At 45.0% G+C, this 17,508-nt stretch overlaps 1 protein-coding gene across 3 annotated transcripts in view; it reads left to right on the top strand.

Moving 5' to 3' along the window:
* Positions 1 to 14,666, top strand: part of RAD52 (RAD52 homolog, DNA repair protein) — a 35,556-nt gene extending 20,890 nt beyond the window's left edge. Inside the window, exons 3-12 of one of the 3 annotated variants that reach the window (XM_044991252.1) lie at positions 1,023 to 1,124; positions 1,597 to 1,690; positions 5,296 to 5,363; positions 5,621 to 5,739; positions 5,833 to 5,908; positions 10,619 to 10,815; positions 11,672 to 11,805; positions 12,606 to 12,689; positions 13,330 to 13,557; positions 14,080 to 14,666. In XM_044991252.1, the coding sequence (XP_044847187.1) occupies positions 1,023 to 1,124; positions 1,597 to 1,690; positions 5,296 to 5,363; positions 5,621 to 5,739; positions 5,833 to 5,908; positions 10,619 to 10,815; positions 11,672 to 11,805; positions 12,606 to 12,689; positions 13,330 to 13,557; positions 14,080 to 14,138 (1,161 nt within the window). In that variant the 3' untranslated portion in view covers positions 14,139 to 14,666. Of the gene's footprint in view, positions 1 to 1,022; positions 1,125 to 1,596; positions 1,691 to 5,295; positions 5,364 to 5,620; positions 5,740 to 5,832; positions 5,909 to 10,618; positions 10,816 to 11,671; positions 11,806 to 12,605; positions 12,690 to 13,329; positions 13,558 to 14,076 lie in introns of all 3 variants that reach the window. The other 2 variants (XM_044991243.1, XM_044991262.1) reach the window with 2 other exon arrangements.
* Positions 14,667 to 17,508: the final 2,842 nt, after the last annotated feature.

Raw genomic sequence — 17,508 nt, 5'->3', positions numbered from 1 at the left:
CAATGCTCTCTTTCCCTTTTGCCTGATGTATATTTCTGTATAACTGCCAGAAAAAGAAATAGACAGTTATTCCTAAAAAAAAGTTAAATGGAACAATACAATGAAATCTAAATGTTAAAACCTCATGATCGTGCATTAGAATTTTTTTGTTTAAGTTTCATGCTGTTTGCTTGAATTATATTGCCTGGCAGGATGGGAGTTGGCACAGCTCTGAGGATCCCTTAAAATTCCACTCTAAGTTCTGTTTTGCAGGTGAATAGAGCAGCAAGATTGAGGATTAAGCAAGATTCCCTTTGGAGGCGGCCAGATCCATTCCTTAGTTAGGGGAAAGTGTGGTGCTGTTGAGTAGAAAAAGACATCTACACTACTGTTCAGACAGGAGTTGGAATTGAACTCAGTTCTCCCCACACACACCTATATCTGTGCAGAACAGGAACACTCACGCCACATTCATGAACACATACTTAAGCCTATCTGTATCTGTTGCAGAGTGTGTATAGATTATAGCTAACATTTCTGCCAGTGCAATAAGTAGTGACACCTAGTTGATCTTCTGACTAATATGAGTGGTGCTGATGGGGATTCCTTCTATGCTTCATTCCCGTGCAGCCTGGACTGGACTTTGCACATGTTACAACTGCTGTAGGATTTCATAGGGATGGGAGCAAGGGTACTCCTTCAGACTGGTGTGCTTGGCTGAGTTCTCTCTCTTTGTAATTGGTATGTTTGCTGCTTGGGAGAACTGGAGAAAAGTTGTATAGAATTTAACAAGGATCATTGATCCATCTAATCTAGTTCTTTGCAAAAGCAAGCAATATCACCAGCATAATACACCTACCCCATGGAGCAAAGTAATTTCCTTCCTGAGCCCTTTGACTATCCTTTACATCCTGAAGCATGAGAGTTGAATACTCATCTTCTCCTGGAAGATTGGAATAAAGAAAATGGGATGAGACAGGTGCTGGGGAACTAATAGAGTGAAGAAACTAAAGCTGTCTGACCCTGCTATGCTTCTATTAAAGTACCAGTATACAGCAGATGAATACCAGGCCATCCAGAATGCCTTGCGTCAGAGGCTGGGTCCAGAGTACATCAGTAGCCGGCAGGCTGGTGGAGGACAGAAGGTACAAACAAGTGTGTATGCAGAAACTTTGTGGGTGGGGAGTGGGAGAGAGAGAATTCTTCACTATAAGAAACTGTCCCTAGCTCAGCCACTGATTTCTTGACACCTTTGCCAAGTCACTTAACTTTCTCCTTCAGTTTCTTCATCCTTTAAATTGAAATAATATTTACCTAATTCATAGGATGTTGGGCGGTATTAATTGTTCAGTACTTTGAACATGTAAATCACTATATAAATGCTACATATTATGTATAAATTATTTGGTTTTTTTTTCCCCCTTTGTTTTGTGTTCACTAAATCTGCCTCTCTCAGTTGTGCCATCTTCTTCTGGAGCTTGGGCTTGGAAGGGACGAGCTCTTTTTTCATTGTTTGCATACAGGCAGTCAAATGTTTCTTGAAATTAACAGGGTTCCTTAGTGTGGTAGAGCTATGACCGTAAAAGCCTTTTTAAAATTCACTGTTCCTCTTTTCAGGTTTGTTATATTGAGGGTCACAGGGTCATCAGTCTGGCCAATGAGATGTTTGGCTACAATGGCTGGGCTCATTCAGTCACTCAGCAGAATGTTGGTGAGTATCTTTTTCCAGGTTCTGAAAATTTATGTTCCTATTGCTTCATACTGAGGGTCTCTAAAGTGGTAGAATGTTTGAGAAACCATCTTTCCTGGAACCTGTTCAGCTAAAACAGCAGGAAACATGTCTTCAGTCCCTGTAAAAGACACAGATTAAATTTTGGAGCCTACAGGCTCCTTGACAGTTAAGAGAAAGCAAAATAGAGTAATGGTGAAACCCCTGTCCTGTGTGTAAAGAAAACCCTGTTTAGGTTCAGTAGCTCAACTTTGTGTAATGGCACGTCTGAGTTCCTGAAAATGAGTTTATTCGGCCAAGTGAGGATGATTGGGCCAAAGCATTCCATCTGGACTCTTCCACCAGCTTAACCCTAGCAGCCCTGAGCTCTAATTTTTCCCACGCGTGTGCACAATGAATTTTGTTATGTGCACCAATATGGAGGTGATATGTGACACATCACCTCCATATTGGCGCACACAACAAAATTCATGTGGCGGGGGTGGGGCCGAGGGATTCGGAGTGTGGGAGGGGGCTCAGGGCTGGGGCAGAGGGTTGAGGTGTGGGGGCGTGAGGACTGGGGGTGCGGGCTCAGGGCTGGGGAAGAGGGTTGGGGTAGGGATGGGGAGGGCTCTGGCTGGGGGTGAGGGGTTTGAGGTGCAGGCTGCCCCGGGGCTACAGCAGGGAGAGAGGACTCTCCCAGCTCTCTCCCTCCCCGCAGCAGCACCTGGGCTGGGGTGGGAGAGGCATCTCTCCTGCCCAAATCCCTGAGTGCTTGCGCAGCACTTAATAGGCTGCTCGGCGGCTGTGCAGCTTAGAGGGAACTTAGGCCCTGAGCCAACTGTCAATACCATGCGCAACTGCTACCCACAAACAAACAAACATCTCAAAACTTATGCATCCCCCACTTCAACTATGGAACTTCCTGCAAAATACTTCCTTGTGACCAGCATCCAGGTCCTGAGACACTCTTCGGGTAATTGCTCATATGTGTCCCCATATTTGGGATACCTGTAGCCAGGTGCACAAACTCAGAAAGTTTTGGCTAACAGTGCCTAATTGAGCCATGCACACACTCCTTGATGCTGTGCATTGTGCAGATGGCAGAAAGGAGACCAATCCTAACTGCCCTGAATTCTTTCTGAACACTGCAGGAGCAGCAAGTTGAAACACTGCAGTATCCCCAGTGCTTTCTTCAGTCTATTCTTTGAGTTTGTTAGGGTGGCCAGTTAAGTTTGCACTCTTAATTGTTAGGAGACACTATTGCAGCTTTGTTTGGGACCAAACTCCATTGGCCCTGACCCCTATGTTTTTAGGTTCTGGTCAATGTTACATGGTTCAGGCCTAGTGGTCTCTCTTCATTTACCATTCATGTTGTGGCTGTTGCCAGTAAAAAGACTAGTTGTAGTCTCTCTGCATTGTGCGGTGTGACAATGGTGACCATGAACAGTGCTTTTAAGTGCCTTAATAAAGGACAAAATCCATATTGATGCTTGGTCTGCATCATTTTCACCCCTCACACTAGAAAGAAGAAGGAAGGCCACCTCAATTTCATCTGTTGGAGAAGACACTTGAGGTTCATACAACAGAGTGCAGTACTGAAGGATCAGCACATTCACTTTGAGAGTCTAAGTCTGGTGCAGGGATTGCAGTGAGAAACTCCTAAACTGCACCAGCATTTCAGCCTGGTGATTGGAAGGTTGGTGCTGGCTTCCTCAGTAATGAATTCTGATAAGAAAGCCGGAGAGTTACAAAGATCTGAGAAGCACATTGTTAGAATAGTGTCAGTCTAGTGGATCCTCAACATTTAAGGGACTGACAGCCTGCTGGCGCTAGATGTTTCTCATGACGTTGAAATAGAGTGCGACCCTTTCGTGTCACTCCATATTTTGATGCAGTGTCACTTGATATGGTTCAGTATCAACAGATCCCAAGGGAAAGAATAGTTACTCAACTGTCCCTACAGTAACTGTGGTTTTTCCGAGATTTGCTGTCCACATAGATTCCACCCTTGACCCACTTGTACATGAGATAGGATTAGTTTCGCCAGTACTACTCATTGACATGTGGTAAAGGGAGCAGGTTGCTAAGGACTCAGAAGGGGAACTGTCTACCTTGCTAGTACTATATTAAGGTCTCAGGAACAAGGGAGCTTCCCAACAGGGTGAAAAACCATGCATGAGTCACTACAGGATTGGAAACTACAGTGTGGCCCTAGATAGAATGGTGATGTTGAGATATTCATAAAAATGGTAGAAATGCAGGGCTGGAAGGAATGTCAAGAAGTCTTCTAGTCCATCTCTCCACACTGAGGCAGGATCAAATATACCTAGACCATCCCTGACAGGCTTTTGCCTAACCCTGTTCTTAAAAACTTCCAGTCACAGGGATTCCACAACCACCTTGGGTAAACTATCCTTATAGTTAGAAAGTTGAGTGTATTGAGATATGAAAATAGGCATCTTGCAAATCAAGAGCCATGAACCAATCTATAGCATCTAATAAACTTAACTAACACTAAACTAAATTGTAATGATCTAAGGCAGGGGTAAGCAACCTATGGCATGTGTGCCGAAGGCGGCACGCAAGCTGATTTTCAGTGGCACTCACACTGCCCGGGTCCTGGCCACCAGTCCGGGGAGTTCTGCATTTCAATTTAATTTTAAATGAAGCTTCTTAAACATTTTACAAACCTTATTTACTTTACATACAACAATAGTTTAGTTATAGACTTATAGAAAGAGACCTTCTAAAAACATTAAAATGTATGACTGGCACGTGAAACCTTAAACTAGAGTGAATAAATGAAGACTCGGCACACCACTTCTGAAAAGTTTCTGACCCTTGATCTAAGGTGAATCAAACAGTATGCAGGTGAGACCATATCTCTTAGAGAGAGATGCTGTGGAGTGACCAGCCAATCAGAATAGAGAAACTTGGTATTTCTCCAGCGGTATTGATTTTTCTGATAGCTAGTTGCCTGAGCAGGGTTTTAAAACTTCTCCCCCAACCTCACACCAGGTACTTTTGCAAATAAGTTTTTAGATGGCTCACATTTAGGGCATGTCTATACTATGGGCACTGTAGTGGCAAAGGTGCAGCACTGCAACTATGCCTCTATAGGGCCATCGAACTGATGCTTCTTACGTCATTTGAAGGGGTTTTTCTGTTGCTGTTGGTAACCCATCTCTCAGGCATCAGTAGACAGAAGAATTCTTCTGTCGACCTAGCCATGTGTACAAAGGGGGTGTAACTATGGCGCACAGAGCACGGTAGGTAGGTCGATCTAAATTATGTGTAGACCAGGGCTTAGTGTTTAAGCTTTCTGGGGGTATGTCCAGACTACCCACTGGATCAGCGGGTAGCGATCGATCTATCGGGGATCGATATATCACGTGTCGTCTAGACGCGATATATCGATCACCAAACATGCGCCCGTCGATTCTGGAGCTCCACCAGGGCGAGCAGCGGAAGCGAAGTCGACGGGGGAGCCGCGGCCCTTGATCCTGCACCATGAGGATGGGAGGCAAGTCGAAATAAGATGCTTCAGCTACGCTATTCCTGTTTGGGTCTCCATTGTAACTCCATCTCCTTCCTGCTCTCCCCAGATTTTGTTGATCTCAACAACGGCAAATTCTATGTGGGAGTTTGTGCATTTGTGAAAGTTCAACTCAAGGTAAATGGATGTATTTTTGTTTGCTCCATCTGTTAGTGAACTGCTAGTTATTTAAGAACCATGAATGACAGTACTAGTGTGTGTGTGGAGCTGGACTGGAACACACTATGTTACTGTGTCAAACCAGACAGTCCTGTGGACCCCTGGAAAACTGAGCTTACTATAGAATAAATACCAATCCACATTAGAGATATATAGTCAGGTGTGTGAAAGCAAAAGTTCCAGCAGTACTGCTTTTTTTTAAACTCACCCCACAGGATGGGTCGTACCATGAAGATGTGGGTTACGGAGTGAGTGAGGGCCTGAAATCTAAGGCGTTGTCCCTAGAAAAGGCAAGGAAAGAAGCAGTGACAGATGGACTGAAGAGGGCACTCAAGTAAGTGGAGAACCAGTACGTTGCCTTTCTGCTTGCACGTTTCCACAGAATAAAATGTTATTCTCAGTCATGGCAGGCTCTCTTGTTCCTCAGGTGCTTTGGAAATGCTCTTGGGAACTGCATCCTGGACAAAGACTATCTGCGATCAGTGAATAAACTTCCTCGTCAGGTGCGATATGGGGGGCTTTGGAGAAGGAGAAAGCAGAGTAATTTAGTTTGCCAGGAACCTTTAGTAGGTCATTGGTTCCATCCCCCTGTATCGACAGGGATGGAAACCATTATTTCTAAACCATACCTGCTAGCTGTGTGTGTGAGAATGTGTCCAGCCATTAATGTGTTCAGTGACAATGATTCCACAGCCTCCCTTAGCTGCTAGTTAGTTTGTCTGAACTGTTCTTTGTAAAAGATTTTCCCAGTAGTTCATCAAAATAATGCCATTCTGATGCTTAAGCCCATTGCTGTTTCTCTCTCTCCATGGGTCTTGTTTACTCTGTTCTAGTCAGGGGGTCATACCATTCCCATCGTTCCATAGAGGGATCATATTCAGAAATTAAATCATTCCAGTGTTTCGCTGCTTGGAACACTTCAGAAAATTTATGAAGATTCCAAGTTGCTGGCTCTTCCTGTTCATCATCTTCGTCTTCTGTAGACGATTTTCAGTTCCTCTAACTCTTCGGGTATGGCTACACTGGCGAGTTGCAGCGCTGGAAAGCCTCCACCAGCGCTGCAATTAGTAAGTGGCCACACCTGCAGGGCACTTCCAGCGCTGCAACTCCCTGGCTGCAGCGCTGGCCGTACACCTCACTCAGCATGGGGAATAAGGATTCCAGCGCTGGTGCTGCAGCACTGGTCATCAAGTGTGGCCACACACCAGCGCTGTGATTGGCCTCCAGGGTATAAGGATGTATCCCAGAATGCTTTTATAAATTACTCTTTGTTTTGTTATGCAGCCTCTCTTTGTTTTGTTATGAACGAGCTCCCATCAGAGCTCCCTTGCTTATCTAAAAAACAAACAGAGCTCCTGTTTGCTGTGATCATCTGTACCTGGCTGTAAACAATCAAATGAGAGGCAGGCAGGGAGGGAGTGAAACAGCGGGGAGTCGTGTTGGCTGCAGGCTGTTTGCAATTAAGAGTTAAGACTAAGGGGTCGGAAACATGTTCTGATTTTTCAATGCAGGAAGCTAAACACACAGTGTTGGCTCCAAAAATCCCCTCTCTCTTTCCCCCCACTCCCTGTCACACTAGACCCCACTCCACCCCCCTCTTTTGAAAAGCACGTTGCGGCCACTTGAACGCTGGGATAGCTGCCCATAATGCATCACTCCCAACAGCGCTGCAAATACTGCAAATGTGGCCACACACCAGCGCTGGTAGCTGTGAGTGTGGCCACACACCAGCGCTGGCCCTGCACAGCTGGATGACCAGCGCTGCAAACTACCAGCGCTGCAAACCGTAAGTGTAGCCATACCCTTCGTTAGTCAAAGTTTCTCTATGGCCCTCAATTTCTTCCTCGAGGATGTCGACGAAGCCATCATCACCCACTTGCCTGGCCACCTGAACTTTGAGTTGCACTTCTTTATCAATGGTCAGGAAACCCTTAAAATCACTCACACAGTCTTCCCATAGGTTTTGCCAACATGCATTGACTGTTTCAGGCTTGATTGCATCCATTGCCTGTTTAATATAATTGATGCAATCAGCAATGTTGAAGGACTTCCAGTACTCCATCACATTAACATTGGGATCAGTATCCATAGCGGTAAGGATCCGTGAGAATGTAAGCCTTGTGTACGTGGCCTTGAAACAGCTAATGATGCCTTGGTCGAGAGGTTGGAGGATGGAGGTGGTATTGGGGGGGAGAAAGACGACTTCAACATCATTATGCGCAAACCGGAGTGCCGCAGGATCCTTTTTCTTCAAGGTACTGCTTGACCTCCAGAATGAAACACTTGTAAAGAACCAATCCAGAAATAATGCTGCCGTCACCCAAGCCTTTTTATTTGATTGCCAGAACACAGGCAGGAGATTTTTCATAGAATCATTGTTCTTGCCTTTTAGCACATGGGGATTTGCAGCCCTGTAGAGCAAGCCTGGCTTTATTAAATGCCCAGCCGCATTGCCGCAAAGCAACACAGTCACACGGTCTTTAGCTGCTTTGAAGCCAGGGGCTTGTCTTTCTGATTTTGAAATGTAAGAGCGGGTGGGCATTTTTTTCCAGAAGAGCCCAGTCTCGTCAGCATTAAAAACTTGATCTGGAAGACAGCCCCTTTCCTCTATGATTTTCTTTAATTGTTCGAAGTAGGCTTTTGCTGCGTCCTCATTGGCAGATGCAGCTTCACCAGTAGTCTGCACGTTTGAGGTTGAAGTGGTTCCTAAAACTGGTAAGCCAACCTTGGCAGGCTTTGAATTCCTTCTTATCAGAAGGCTGTCCCTCTTCAGCGGGAGGTTTGAACAGCGCATAGATGCTAGGAGCCTTTTCTCGCAACATGTTGCCATTGATAGGCACACGTTTACGGTTCATGTCTTCCAGCCATAAGTTGAATGCCTTTTCAGTCTTCACTAAAGTCTTATCACGCACTTGGCTCATCACCTTAGCACTTACTGGAGCACTTGATGCCACGGCTTGACGAATTTCTGTCTCTCGAATCTTGATGGCACGGATGCTAGATTTGTTGCGGCCGTATTTACGCGCCACGTTGGCGATGGACATACCGTCTCTCAATAAGTGCAACACGGCCAGTTTTTCCTCCAGCATTGGAACACATCGCTGTTTCTTTGGTTGAGCACCAGATGAAGTAGGTGCCTTGCGTTTAGGGGCCATGTTAAACAGTACGAAAAATACGTACTGTCTTTTTAAACAGTACAGGCACAGCAGAATCTCACTCAGCGCGGCGAGATGCGCACAGTATGAGAGGCACAGAGGGACTGAGTACTGTAATGGGAACAGCAGATTCACTTCTCCCATCTCTCACTCACTCCGGGGCAGACACACTACTTAAACTTTTTTTTTTTTTTTTGGCCAATCCTCCAGGGTTACTATAGGGGGAGACCCTTATCACAGGCCTAAAGACATGCTATTGCTGTCAAGTCCCCCCCAAAAATATTTTAGTGGGAACAGCAGATTCGCATCTCACGCTGGTGGAATCGCCCATTTTTTGGTTTTTTTCTCTCAACTGCGCAAAGCTGAAATCGCGCATGTTAAATGCGTGAAAGATGCGACAGACCTGTATACTGCAGAAATGAGAAGGGCTTGCCACAGATTTTAGTTCCAGTTTACCAGAGAGTCTTGTATATAGAAGTAGAGCCCTGGGCATGCTTACCTTAGGGAAGGATCCAGGAGGAGCAGCCAGCAGTACCTGTTGGAGGGTGCCATATTGGAATCAGGTGGGTGGGCTTGGAGGTGCTGATTTATAATCTCACTCGGTACCACATGGTGGCTGAAACGCAGTATTGCAGCTTCCTGTGGAATTAATATGGAAACTGCAAACTCTGAAATTGTGTGTGGGCGGGAGGAATCTCTGCTGTCTTTTGATTGCCTTAAGGTTGGCTGGTTTTGATGGGCCAGAGACAGCTAGAGTAACATTTTAATGTTTAAAACCAAAAATGAAAGAGTTGGAGGGGGAACTGATTGGTTGAAGCCAATGGGCCATGGCCCTACAAATTTAGTCTCCAGTCCTTAAGCAAAGTATTTGAGGCCAGAGTTCTACTAAACTTTGTGCTTCATTATGAGATGAGGCCCTTGCACTCCTTATATGAGCACCCCTTTAACTACTGTCTTTCGTCTTTTTCCCAGATTCTGAACGTGCCCAGGTCTCAATCTTGTCTCAGACTGATATTTTCCAGACCTTTTATAGTTTCTGTTGCTCTCTTCAGGGCACGCTCTGGTTTGTCTCTTGAGTGGTACCCAAAGCTAGACATAAGCTTTTTGACTTAACCAAGGCTAAACACTGAAGAATAATATCTTACTATATTCCATGTAAAAAAGTATTTCCTTTTTAGTGGCACATCTACTATAACCCTTAATGCCTTCTCAGTATCCCCACCCATCTGTTATTTCTTCACTACTATTATGATGTAAGAATTTCTAGGGTATCCCTCACCATAGGCGATAGCTGTATGTTGAATCAGTTACACTTTTTGTAATGAATATAAATTACTAGAATGTGATTCACATGTGAAATCTGTTTATTGCTGGAGCAGTTTTCATTAGAATAAATCCCTTTGTAGCTTTTCAGTTAAAGGTGGCTCTTTGCCATGGTTAACAGTGGTTCAGAGATACGTATGGTAATTTGTCAAAGCTAGTGTCAGTAGCACATTGCCATCTTCTTAGACTTCTGCACTTACAAGTCCAGGCTGGGTGGTACAGTGTCTCCCTCTGTTGCCCTGTCTAGCCTCTCTCCCCAAATGGGCCCAGTTAAAGGGTGGGGTGTATTTTTCCACTCCTGGGTTGGAGGGTGAAGACAATTCTCTGGCCAGATCTAATACATGTCTGTGCACACATTTATGAAGTTAACATTATTGTAATAGCTGGGGTTTACTACCTTGCCTGCCTCCATACCATGGGGATTGTCCAGATTCTACTACTATTCTATTTTACAATTCTGTTGTGTGTTGGTATGGAGGCAGTACTAGCTAACAAACGCTGCTGACACTAATGGTGGTGCTCTGCAAACACCCACATGAACTCCCTTCAGACTACAGAACCCAAACAGTGCTTGGCACATGGGAAAGGACAAAGCCTGCCCACACTAATTTAAGAGCAGCAAGAGTGGGGGACACAAACCATGAAATGTTGTTATAAGAGACTTTGAGTCTCTGTAACTTTTGAGTTGACAAGGGAGGGAGAATTGAATCATAATCCATTGACCATTTATACTAGCTGCCTCCTGAGCTGGATTTGGCCAAAGCAAAAAGGCAAGACTTGGAGCCTGCAATAGAGAAGGCTAGATACAGTAGCTGTCTGCAGAAGCAGAGTGCAGGGCAACCCCAGCACTGTGAGAGCCTGTCCCCATGCAGACCTGGACAGGAGGTGGCTTCCTTAAGCACAGCTGAGCAGGAGCAGCAAAACAGCTCCAGGTGAGTGTTAACCTGAGAATTTTTTTAGTTTATTATTTGTATCGTACTATAAATGAGCACCGAGCGCACGTTCTAATCACTCTTGGCACTTAAAATGTACAGACTCCCCCAGTCACTCCCAAAATTCCATATCCCTGTCGCTGCAGGAGCATGCATGAGTGGAGCTCCCTGAGCTTGCAGCTGGTTCTCTCCTTAATTCAGACAATACCAACTCTATATTTGATCCATAGCTATTATACCATCCATTTCTCCAGGGACTAGCAGTAGGCTTTTAGGGGGCATCCCGTCATAAGGGAGTGCTGCATTACAAGGTGCATAGCACGGTCTGTCTAAGCCAGAGAGTACACGAGTCCAGCAGCAGGCACGAGGAGAACCTGGAGGGTCCAAAGCTGTTAGATCTCTACTTCTGCCTGCACATAACCACACGAGGTGTCTAATAATCACCTACACATGCAATATTTGCATGGGACTGAGCTCCTCAAAGTGCAGAGCCTGCTACAAAGTGTGATAAACATTGTCTCATACCTGATTCAAATCAGTCTCTCCTACTGGAGTAAGGGATAAGTTTGTGTAAATGATTGAGAGAGGAGAGCTGGGTTCTAGCCAGAGCCTTCCTGTATGAACTTGGACAGGGCCTCACTGTGCCTTAGTTTATACATCTAAGCACCTCTGAAGTTGTAAATAGTTAATGCTTGTAAAGCGTGTTGGGACATGGGGGCCCTTTCAGTGGAAGGTGTGATCGAAGTGTTAACTACTATCGTATTGTCCCTGGCGTGCTATTGCTATAAGCATCCCTCTTCCTAATGTGTAAGAGTAGCTGGTCACCATCCAACTGTGTGTTTATTTCTTGGGACAGACATAACATCACCTTAGTCTGTGGGAGTGATGCCACTTACCAGCGGAAGTTACGACAGAAGCAGCTTCAGCAGCAGTTCCGGGAGCAAATGGAGAAAAAACAGCTGGTAGTAGCCAATCCAGTCACCAAACAGGGTAAGAGACACCACTGCGAATCTGCAAGTCCAACAACCTAGGCTATGTCTATGCTACAGACATGACTGCAGCTGCACCGCTGTAAGGTCTCCTATGTACCTGCTCTATGCCAATGGGAGAGCGCTATTCCCTGTGCATAATTAAACCACCCACAAGCAGCAAGGGTAGCTATGTTAGCCAGAGAGCATCTCTGGCCAACATAGCAGGGTCCGCACCTTGGTGATTCTGTTGGTGTAACTTACATCTGGCAGGGGTGTAGGGTTTTTTCCCCCCCATCTCCTGACTGACAAAGGTGCTAGTGTAGAAATAAACACACCCCGACCCAGCACAAGCATGGCTGACAGGGTTAACCCCCCCCCCCATCAGCTGCCTAATTTTGCCACCTCTTGTCTGAGTGAAGGAAGCTATAAATAAGGAAATCTGTAGTTTTTAAAACTTGTTCCCTATAGGGCAAGGATGTGGGCTCAGACTGGACATGACCAAACTTGCCCCATGTCCTCTTAGGAAACGTTAGGTCGTGCTGCTCTACAGCAGCAACAGGAAAGACTGAGAACACCAAACCTCTGCTCATGCTGCAAGAAATTTCAAGATGTTTCCCTTGTCCTCAGTAAGCCTTACAAATACCCCCTCCATACCCACCTGTCCAGCAAAGGGCAAGGAGTGGCTATAGGATACCTAGTATCTGGGATCAGGTGCTGCTGGTCTTTCTGATCTTACCTGACTCTCTTCCCCCTCGGCAGTTAGGTGGTGTCCTTTTGCATTTCTGGCACTAATAGCTCCCCTTTGTTATCTGTGCCTAGCAGCATCTCATCCCTCACTGGTGAAACACAGCACTCCAGCAGCAGCACAACAGGAACCAGCTGCAGAAGAGGAGTTCTTTGCAGGTTGGCAAAATGTTCCTTCACGGGGGTGGAGGCAGGATTTAATGAAGGGATTGGGAAAGTGGTGTAGGCACCATCTTTACTTGAGCAATAGGATGTGGCAACACTAACCCTTAGAGGGGTGAAAGACATGGGCAGAGGTGTGAGTTGATTCATGGCCACACACTTAAACCCCTCCTAGTGATGAAACAGCCCCTACAATTAGAGGGTCACTAGAGGGAACTTGCCTATAGGAACCTTTTCTTGTAGCCATTAAGGTTCACACAGATTCCAGTCTTGGTGCATATACATGTGAGATAAGATTCTTTTCAGCAAGTAGTGTCTGTTGGGGCTGCATGTGTGTTCTTTAACCCTACACCTGAAAGCAAAGTGCAGAACAAGCCCAGCTGCACCTCCTTCCATCTTACTGCCTGGAGCTGCAAGACAGAACCCTTGAAGTGTCTGCTTCTCTGGGGCAGTGTGATTTTTCATTTTAGTTTGTTAGTTTCCTTTTGCCTATTCATTTAACAGCAAGCTCCTTTATAGTTTAACGCCTCTAGGGGTCAAGTGAGGAAAGGGTGCACTGGTACTGGAACTGTGCTTCCTTCTCTGAGCTGCCACACTGTTCTCTTCCCTTGTCGTGTATATCTTTGACTTGTTCCAGATGACCCTGAGCTTTGGGACATTCCCCTGGAGACCACTGCTCTCAGTGATATGGAGAGCCACAAAAAAGGAGCTGTAGCAGCCCAGGCTCCTGCAACGCCTCTTGGACACTATCACATGATGACTCGCAGCAGGACCCCTCAAACAATGAACCATAAGAAACCACATGAGAGAGCTGCACAATGGCAGGTGTCCCCTAGGCACAGGCCTTACAACCCAGGTGCACCAGGTACGTACTGTGAAAGGAGTGTAAGTGGCTACAGTGAAATGGAGACAGGAGGAAGCCGTGGAAGAAAGTAGAGGTGATCGTGCTGAGTAGCAGCATGTGAAATTGAGCAGGGAACACAATGAAGTTTGTCAACACTTTGCACACATTCCAGCATATTGACTAGGTAACTGTCCTGGCATGGAACTCAGTTGTGTGATTCTCTCACTGTGAAGTATATGGCTATCCTCCCCCCTAGACTGTTTTACACTTTCAAACCCCAGCTAGCACTTCCTTCTTCAATCTTATAGTTTTTGGAGGGCTGTTAAGGGTAAGGGAGGGAGAGATTTTTTTTGTTTTTACCAGAACCTGAACATAAGACTTAAGCTCCTTCAGGGAGAGAAGGGAGACATATCTCCCCAGAAAAGGGACTTGGCCATCTTACATGCCCTTCTAGGTGAGAGAGAAAAAGCACTCACAAAAACATAGGTAAGTTTTGAAAGCAGAATAATTTGCCTACTAAGGACCTGTTGTCTTATTCAGCAGAGTGCAGTCCATACAGGAGGAGCCAAGGCATGAAGAAAAGGAAACTGGAACCCTCCTAACAGACAGGACAGCACCTGAATTATGTTAGTTTCCTCATGATGATTTGAGCACTACAACCATATTTTCAGAAGCACATCAAGAACCTGTTTAAACACAAAGGAAAATCTAGTGCATTAGATCCATGGCTTGTGCAATGCTGATCATTGACCATCTTTGGTCATAACTCCTTACTTACTTTAGCCCCTCATAATGTGCTTGATGTCCCCTTGTGTGGGTAAAAAGTTTGATGCATCGTTTCTTCCTGAGTCAAGCAGTTTGGGAGCCTGCCCAGTGCCAGGGCCTGTTATTTTAACTCCTTTGGAATGACATGAGATGTAACTACTCCCTGCTGATAACTGAAGGGTGCTCTACTACTTTACTCCCTCTATGATGAAATGCAGTTTCCTTTAATGTGGATAACATTCAGCAAGATCAGATCCTGGAAAGAATTATTTGAATGGAGACAGTAGTACGTGTCTGGATGTGTTACAAAGGATTAAGATTGACTAGTTCTTTTTAGGTACCTGTGTTTTTATATTAAATTTTATCCCCTATGTGAATAAATATGTGAAATCAGAGCATTAGCTGAGTAATCTAATTTGTAACTGTGCAAAGGGGCAGCAGCATGTTTACTTGGAAGATAAAACAGTCACCAGGGCAGGGGACTTATTCCTGTTACAGTAACAGCTCATGGTTTAGTGCAATTCAGTGTTAACTCTCTTCTGTCTTCCTGAAGAAGGCAAGTCTGTACCATAACCTTACAAGTGAAACTGAAAACTCAATCCCTAACCAAGATGCCAAATCCCATTTTATAATTCTGAAATCTACAGTGATCAGAGAATCTAAAGTAACTACTCTATTTAGACAGCAGTAATGTGACAGGAGCAACAGAGGGCAATACTGGCGATCAGTGGCACAAGTTTACACCTGTAAGAGGTGGGCAGCAGGAACAAGCAGCTGTAGAGCAAGGTGGTTGTCACCCTTTCTTGTCCCTTCATTCTCACTGGAAGTGCAGCTGTGGTTAATTCTGAGCCCTTAGCACTTGACCAATAAGAGGTAAATGAAAAAGAGCAACCTACTGAGTAAGGGGGAAGTACAGGTTAAAACCAAAAATCAGTCTAGCTTAGTTAAAAGAGAAGATTACTCTCCTAAAGTGACATGGTGTAAAAATGATCAGATGCTTCAATTCCAGTTGAAGGGTGGGAAAGGAATTTCACTAGCCTAAATGGGATGAACTTAAAGTTCCAATCAAGAAGTAGCTCTTCAGTCCATTTAATTGGATCAGTCTCATAGTAACATTAGTGCCACATGTGAAACAGTAACTTGTCCAGCAACAAAATACATACAGGAACAATGCTATGAGCCAATGGGAGGGGAGGTTGAGCAGATTTATGCATATGTGAATAATTTGGACTGATTTAGTGAGTGTTTTGTGCTCCTCTGCCTTGCAGCTGCTCCCATTACACATTTCTCCTTTCAACATCTACCCATCCTCATGGTTCTCTCCCACCCATATACTTCCTACCTCTCAAAAGCAGCAAGTTTCCAGCAAGAAACTAGTTGTAGGAGTGAGTACAGGACAATGTCCTCAGTAGACCACACTTTACTAGCAGAAGCTCTCACATCTTCCTAGAACATTTAGCTAATTCTGGAACTCTTGTAGTTAGCAGTGTCTCTATAGAGAATGCATAAGACCTTCTAAGTACAGCTGAAGTCGACCAGTCTTATTTAGCAGTTCACTACTACAGCCTTTCTGGGATCACCACAGCTCTGGGAGGAGAATTCCTGTGTCAACAAAAAAAACTCTTAGTATTTGACAATAGTGAGAGTTCACACATCCACACTGTTGAAATAAGACAGCACTTTTGTTAGAAAGGGAACTTGCAGAGGGCACATGTGGGCAGCCCAAGATTAGCCAAGGAATATTGTGGTCATAGGAGTTCAACAGTGTTCAGAACCTGAGTCTAAGGACCAGGCTCCTTCAACTGTGGTCTGACCTGGGCCACAATACAGGGCCATTGTTGTGATGCAGATATAGAGGGAAGTGTCCCATCTCACTGTATCACCTGTACACCTTGCTCCTCATTAGAGGACTTTCAGTCCGTATTCACAAGACTTGCACTTGCTTGATTTGAGTTCTTACACGACCACAGCTTGAGAGGGTATGAATCAAAACAAAGTTTTTAAAAGAAATTCACTAATTGTTACAAATGAATTTTTAGAAGGTCAAAAAAGCTTTCTGCAGCCAAAGCCTCTCCACAAGACAAATCTTGAGTAACAGTGCCTCTTCTGGGGCAAATCACTGAAATGCCCACCTAACTTAGGGCCTCAGAGGACTGCAGCAAGCCACAGAATGAGTCAACGTATTGTCAGTTTAGCTCCTCAACTCCAGTACCCCCTCCTATCTCCCACAATGGCTCCTTGAAGAGGACCCTGAACAAAAAACAAAAAAAATCATCTGCCTTTTGGCAGTAGCCATAAGTCTGTGGTATAGAATAATTCTGGGCTCTGTTCCAGTAAGTTTCTTCTCTCCCCACTGCTGAAAGCACATCCTGCTTCTAGGGAGAAGGATGGGGATGGGGCACAGAAACAGAGAAAGAAGAGCAAAACTGCAGAAAGGAGATTTGTCAGATTCACAGACTTTAAGGTCAAAAGGGACCATCATTGTCTGACCACCTGCACATTGTAGGCCACAGAACCTCACCCACCCACTCCTATAATAGACCTCTAACCAAGTTACTGAAGTCCACAAATCCTGGTTTAAAAGACTTGAAGTTACAGAGAATCCACCATTTGCACTAGCTTAAACCTGCAAATGACCCATGCCCCATGCTGCAGAGGAAGGTACCCCCGCCCCGGTCTCTGCCAGTCTGACCCAGGAGAAAATTCCTTCCTGACCCCAAATTTGGTGGATCAGTTAGACCCTGAGCATGTGGGAAAGACAAACCTTTTCAACAGATACAGACTCCTCTTCGGTATAGAAATGCCAAGAGGCAGCATGAAACCTTTATAAATTGGATACTAGCTAATTTCCAGTAAACTGGGAAACTTGCCAGTTCTCAAAAAAGTTATGAATGAGTATAACCTAAGAAAACCACACCAGGAGAGAGATTTTCATTGCTGCATGTCAAAAAAAATGAATTAGCCTTTGCCTCCCTCAAAGTTGACTCAGATTTTGTGGAAATTATTTTCTGTATCTACTTACTGTCCCTTATTGTTCCATACTACTTGGAGAGTCTTTGGTCTGTTAAAGGGCAGATAGTATTGCTACTGATCACTGCTTTTGAGAGGTTTAGGGTCTCAGAGTGGGTTGCAGTATTTTCCTGTGGTGAGGTAACAGGAGCCCATCTGCAGTTAAATACTCCAGGTGACAGGAGAAAGGAGAAGTGG

Source organism: Mauremys mutica, chromosome 1 (assembly GCF_020497125.1).
Source record: "Mauremys mutica isolate MM-2020 ecotype Southern chromosome 1, ASM2049712v1, whole genome shotgun sequence".
NCBI classification, from domain to species: Eukaryota; Metazoa; Chordata; order Testudines; family Geoemydidae; genus Mauremys; species Mauremys mutica.
The sequence above is the reverse complement of the archived record's forward strand: the minus strand, read 5'-3'. Positions and strand labels throughout refer to the sequence as shown.